Below are 6,499 nucleotides of genomic sequence, written 5' to 3'. Positions count from 1 at the left end.
CTTAATGCTAATGTTAATTGCTTCCCAGGTGGTTGACCTTATAAGAAAACACTGTGTGGTATTTTAATGTGGTAAACATGTGAATGAAGGCCTGTGGCTCAGTTAATCACTCCCACAACTTTGAGCTGTGAGTTTTACTGGTGGAAGGAACTTTAACAGGTCTTCGCTCTTGTCATTAGATATCAAAGAACTGAAATTAGTTGGAATTGTAAGCAGTGAATAGATGTGTTGTTAGAATGATTCCATCACTTATACATTGTTTAAAATGCTAATAAAGTAACTTGCTTTGTAAGAACTCATTAGAGTGGACTTTTGTTATCTCCATTGTGCATTGATAAAACTGAGGCTTAGAGAGGTAAGAGACTAGCTTTTAAGTCAGTAATTGGCAGCCGAGACAGCAACCCTAGGTCTGTTACATTCAAAAGCCTCTGAGCCACTCCGCACGACTTCCCATTCATTCGTGTTTGCTGCTGCTACTCTGGGAAACACCATCTTCTTCTTCCCCTCCACTCAGAAATTTAGCCCTAGATTAGCAGCGGTCTCTGCTCCCTCATGTTGAGAAAGGCCTGTTTTGCTGTCCGTGGGCAGAAGGGACCCCTTCAGAAAGCTATTCCTTATTGGGAATAGCGGCTTGAGATTTTGACTGCACGAATATTGCAGGACCTAATTTTAGTATTGAAGTTTTAGTTCTTAAATTCTTAAGTTTAGAGTTAGATACTCCAATACGGCCGTTTTCCAAAATAGCGAGAGGGAATTAAATGAACATTTTTACATTAAGAATTTAACGTCTTTCTGGGTGATGGGAAAATGAAAAAAAAATGTAAAGTCTGAATTACTGCGAGACGATAATCTGGCTCCACTGCAGCCAAAGTGGGCCCTTAAAACATAGAATCCATCCCTCCCAGCTCTGCCGGCCGTCTGTGCCTGCCTCCCACGTGTCCCACGTTCTGCACACCTGTAAATCTTGGGATGTAATCCCTTGCTCAGCGTCGGTCCGCCCTACTGTCGGCCAGCGCTCGGGGTAGGGGCGGGATTTGCAGTTGCGGGAATCCCAATTACTGTGTTCGCTGCTCAGGGCTCCTCACTTCCCCTTTAGAGTAAAGGGCGAGGGCAACAGTGGACGGGGTGTCTCCAGACATCCCCCTCATTACCGTGGCCGCGGAAGCCGACTCGGCAGTTGTCGCCGCGGCTGTGGTGGCTACCAGACGGGCCATAGGCGTGCGCACGCGCACCCGCACCGGCGCGCCGGCCGTCGGTCACGTGGGCCCCGGCCAGGGCTTGCGAAGCCGGAAGTGTCCTGGGTCTCGAGGAGGCCGCGGGAGCCCGCCGGCGGTGGCGCGGCGGAGACCCGGCTGGGTAAGTGAGACGGCCGCGGGCTGAGGGGCCAAGGCGGCGCGGGGCGCGGTCGGTCAGGCCTGCGCCACCCGGCGGGGAGCGCTCCCGCCCCCTGTGGGAGGCTGGGATGCTGAGTCAGAGCGGGGGCGGGGGCGGGCGCACCGAGAAGCCCCGGACGACCCGAGGCCAAGCCATCCAGGACCCCGGCTGCGTGGACACTGCCTCTGGGGTGTGTGTCAGGGGTGGCCGTAGCCGGTGGAATGGTCGCGCGGGCCCTGTTCCCTGCATCCCCGCTCCGCGCCGCGCGGCCGGTCCTCGACCTGCATCCCGTCCGGCGGCTTTGGGCATAAAGAGGACAACTCCGTTACCGGGCCTGGGCCCTGGCTGCCTGGGGAGGCAGGGGCACCTCTTTCCCTTGGAGTTAGATTCGCTGTTTTCTACCCTCTTTCCGAGCGTCGACACAACGGGCAGTTTTTAAATGTATTGATTTTTCAGAGGATTAAAAAGAGACGTTTCCTTAGAGTTTTAGTGATGTTCAGTCCGCAGAGGTTGACTCACACCGGAAACTAGAAGCATAAGATGTTTTAAATATATGCCGATGAAATACGAATTCCCAGACATTTCCTTGCTCCTCGTCTACCTGGCTTATGGGTTTAATTTGTAATCTCTATCCCAAGTATTCTTAGTAGGTGGCCTCAAAACAACTCCCAAGTAATTGCCAAATGTATAACCAAAGACTGGTCTTTTCCACTCTGAAACCCCCAGTGTATGAATCACACAGGGGTAGAGTTTAGAAATCCTGGAACTTTGTCCATAGGCCATGTCGTCAAACCTGTTTTCATCCCTCAACAAATAGTAACTTTCGTTTTGGACGGTATAAGGAAGTAGGCTGAAGACGGCATCATCAGCAACATAGTTGTTGAGTGCCTGCTTATATGATTGTCAAAAATTTGGGAAGATTTATACGGCAAGCACGTTGTGGGTGTGCTGAGTCGTGTTTTAGCATGTTATTGTGGAGTTATTGGAAGATAATTTCAAAAGACATTTCCCCTGACCACTATTGTGGTTACTGTTAAATAGAAACCATAGTTTTGTATTTGCATAGAGAACAGATATCTTAGCTGATAAATATTTTTCTTATTATCCTGAAGGTACATACATATAGGTACCTAATGGTACTATTTACCATTTACAGTTACATTGGTTAGGGAAGGTTTTTCGTTAGATAGTTGAGACGTGTGTTATTGTATCGTGAGTGAAATGTAATGACTGACAAATGTGTATTCCTGATTTGTGAAAAGGGAATCTTATTTTTATTGCTTATTTCCTATAGTCGTATATAAAGTTTATCTAAATTAGATGGGTAGTAAAATTATATAAAAATATCCTACTATATCAGTGATTGGTAAAATTGAGACCCCTGACCATTCTGCATTTTCCTAACCCAACTTGGGGATACTGGTGGTCATTAATTCATCACAGAATACCTAGTCTAGCATACTACTTTTTGCTTTAACTTACTGTGGAGGGATATTAAAATCCATGTTTTAATGACAGTACAGCAGGTTTAAGGGGGCATGGTGGGACTAGTGTTTATGTTATGTTAGCATACATCAATTTTAGTCCAATGTGGAGCTTGGATACTTTGTATGCCTTGATAGATCCATAGCTTTTCAGTATTAAAGACTTGATAATACAGGCCACTTGGTACGTTTATATATTTATACTTGGAGGTTGGAGAAACTATCCTTAAATTAATTTCAGAAGAGTTCGTAACTTTTCAGGAATAATAATTTTTGCACCTTTCCTTTATGTTTGTCAGGTTCTGTGTAGATTGTGTAGATAAAATTTTAGCTTATGGGAATATTATGCAATGACAACATTTGTTTTCATTAGTGTTTCTCTGCTCTGAAGGAAACAAAGTAATTTTTTCTATATTTGTTATATTTTACATTGTTACTTTTCTTTATTTTAAAACACCTTAAATTATGTCATAAATTAATCTTTCAAAACATTTGAAGGAGGTAACAGTATCACTCTCATCAACAAAGACAAAATTAGAAGAGAAATAGGTGTTGTTTTTGTTTGTTTTTGTTTCTTTTTGAGATGGAGTCTCGCTCTGTCACCCTGGCTGGAGTGCAGTGGCGCGATCTCAGCTCACTGCAACCTCTGCCTCCCGGTTTCAAGCAATTCTTCTGCCTCCGCCTCCCGAGTAGCTGGGACTACAGGCGCCCGCCACCATGCCCAGCTAATTTTTTTGTATTTTTAGTAGAGACGGGGTTTCACCATGTTATCCAGGATGGTCTCAATCTCCTGACCTCGTGATCCGCCCGCCTCGGCCTCCCAAAGTGCTGGGATTACAGGCGTGAGCCACCGCGCCCGGCCAAATTTTTTTTTTCTTTTTTTTTTTTTGCGATGGAGTCTTGCTCTGTCACCCAGGCTGGAATGGGGTGGCACGATTTCGGCTCACTGCAGCCTCTGCTTCCGGGTTGAAGTTATTCGCCTGTTGCAGCCTCCCGAGTAGCTGAGATACAGGCACCTGCCACCATACCCGGCTAATTTTTGTATTTTTTCTGGAGACGGGGTTTTGCCATGTTAGCCAAGGTGGTCTCAAACCCCTGGCTTCAGGTGATCTGCCTGCCTCGGCCTCCCAAAGCGCTGAGATTACAGGCATGAGCCACTGCTCCCAGCTGAAACTTAGATTTTTTTGGTCATATTATTGTATTTTATTATAGTATGTGTAGTGTATACTAACTTACAGGGAAAAAATGTAAACAAAATGAAGGTCATGGGGAAAATGGCATCTTGCTTTAATCTTCAACTTAAAGTTACTCTTAATAATCCATTTATACCATTATGTCAAATTTTAGTCATCCCTGCAGAATTTTAGACGAATGAAAACAGACAAGGTAACACCAAAGAGTTAAGCACAGAAAGTGATATTGATTAAAAAGTTGAAAGTAAAAATCTACATTGGCTAGAACTGAACATTCAGATCCGTCTCTCCAGAGGAAAATCTAACTTGAATCATAATGGTTCATATTTTGATTTGTTCATACCATATCAATTAGCAACTTATGACTTGAAAATACTTTGAAACTTAAGATATTTATATTGAACTGTTTATACACTTCATGTCAGTAACAGATAATGGGTGATCTTACTTGAGACTAAAAACAGCTAACATTTGTTTCTTAGCTGTGTTACTCCCTTAAAACATAGTTGCAAATTTTTTTTTCTCTTAGTATAACAAGAGGATTGCCTGATCCAGCCAAGATGCAGAGCACTTCTAATCATCTGTGGCTTTTATCTGATATTTTAGGCCAAGGAGCTACTGCAAATGTCTTTCGTGGAAGACATAAGGTTGGTACAGAGAAAACTTTGAAGACCTTTTATCACTGTATGTATTTTGTTCTAAGATGCATGTTGACACTAAAGTGTGTGACTTGGTGATTTTGATCCCTTTGTCTAAAGAAATTGTTTTAATGATTTTTGTGGTCATTTAAGGCATAGCTGTGTCAGACAGTGAACATATCTACCCAGTGGTGGCACAGGTTAAGTGTTAGTGAGTAGAGGAAAACAGATTGGTTGAAAATGGACTGGGAAAGATTAGTGTTGTGCCTTTTGATGCTTTCCCCAGCCCAGCTCCCCAATGGTAGAGAGTGATTTCACTGACAGAAGTTCAGTGTAATGAGTTGAGGTAGCATTTGATGTGGCATTTTGGTTGGTAGGGAGGCAGATGTGTAGTGGGAGGGGAACTCACAGGTGTTTCTGATAGGCTCTGGTAAGGGTAAGTGCCCCCACTAAAACAGCATCCTACAAAGTAGATTGGAGTAAAATGAGATTCTCAACAAGGAGCCCAGGTTGAAAAGACCATATTTTGGTATAAGGTAATCAGAACCTGGTAGTGGAAGTGGGAATAAAATAAAAAGATTATTCCCAGAGGCACTTCAAGAACCAAAAAGGGGCCGGGCGCGGTGGCTTATGCCTGTAATCCCAGCACTTTGGGAGGCCGAGGCGGGCGGATCACGAGGTCAGGAGATCGAGGCCATCCTGGCTAACACGGTGAAACCCCGTCTCTACTAAAAATACAAAAAAAATTAGCCAGGCGTGGTGGCGGGCGCCTGTAGTCCCAGCTACTCGGGAGGCTGAGGCAGGAGAATGGTGTGAGCCCAGGAGGCGGAGGCTGCAGTGAGCCAAGATAGCACCACCGCACTCCAGCCTGGGTGACAGAGCGAGACTCAATTAAAAAAAAAAAGAAAAAGGATTTTGTGTTAGATTCAATGTGGAGGATGAAATTAAAAATAGTTAAAATAATTTAAAATTAAGAAATTGAAGATAATTAAACTTCCTATTCTGGGAAAAAGCTGGAAAAATGGAGTCTATTCTGAGAAAGAAGCTGGAAAAATGGAGTACAAAGTTCATTTACAATACAAATAATAACTAATTTTTCAGTGCTATGAATTTGTTTCGAACTAAATGATGTTTGGAGCTTCCTAAATCCTTATTTTCAGAAATAGGGCCCTAGACGTTTTGGTAGAGAGGAATTGCTTCCTCTTTTCCTGTATTCTTGAGACTACCAGTCAGTTCTGTCAGTGACGATGAGATAAGCGTACATGGGGGAGGGGCTGTTTCCTCTGGGGAGAGAGTATTGACTATAAACACCCTTTATGGCTCATAGAGAATGAATCAGAAGTACCATACAGACAACTTTTAGCTTTCCTCCCCCTGTATCTAGAATTATCCACAAGCTCTGGATTCTTATTCAGATTACTTGTGATCAATCCTGGGTACTCCGTCCTAGAAATTGCTTTTGTTTTATGCCAAGGAGAAAATGACTAGTGCCTCAGAATTTAGCATTGAGAACACGTCTGATCATCTTATCTTCCTGTAGTCCAAATTAACAAACTTTTAATAATCACTTGGTATGTGTCAGGCACTATGGCAGACCTAGTGAATATTACTATAGCTAATGTGCGGTTAGCTATACTGCACATTAACTGGACACAGTTTCGAGTTTAGTAGCAAGATTGATTAGAAAGGAAGTAAAGTGGAAGCTGATGGGATGAGAGATAGTCAATAGTGATAGAAACTGGATGAGACATATTGAAAGGGCCTGGCACTAGAAGATACGTCACATATCCTGCTCCTCTTTCCTTACTTA

The 6,499-nt window shown here is 43.6% G+C and overlaps 1 protein-coding gene across 1 annotated transcript in view; it reads left to right on the top strand.

The window, feature by feature from the left end:
• Window positions 1-999: 999 nt before the first annotated feature.
• The window catches only part of TBK1 (TANK binding kinase 1), a 49,961-nt gene continuing 44,461 nt past the window's right edge, over window positions 1,000-6,499 (top strand). Inside the window, exons 1-2 of the mRNA XM_509194.6 lie at window positions 1,000-1,356; window positions 4,581-4,698. Of these exons, the coding sequence (XP_509194.2) occupies window positions 4,612-4,698 (87 nt within the window). The 5' untranslated portion in view covers window positions 1,000-1,356; window positions 4,581-4,611. The remainder of the gene's footprint in view (window positions 1,357-4,580; window positions 4,699-6,499) is intronic.

The sequence above is a fragment of the Pan troglodytes genome, chromosome 10 (genome assembly GCF_028858775.2).
Source record: "Pan troglodytes isolate AG18354 chromosome 10, NHGRI_mPanTro3-v2.0_pri, whole genome shotgun sequence".
Classification (NCBI taxonomy): Eukaryota; Metazoa; Chordata; class Mammalia; order Primates; family Hominidae; genus Pan; species Pan troglodytes.
Note: the sequence above shows the minus strand (reverse complement) of the source record. Positions and strands in the feature narration are given on the sequence as shown.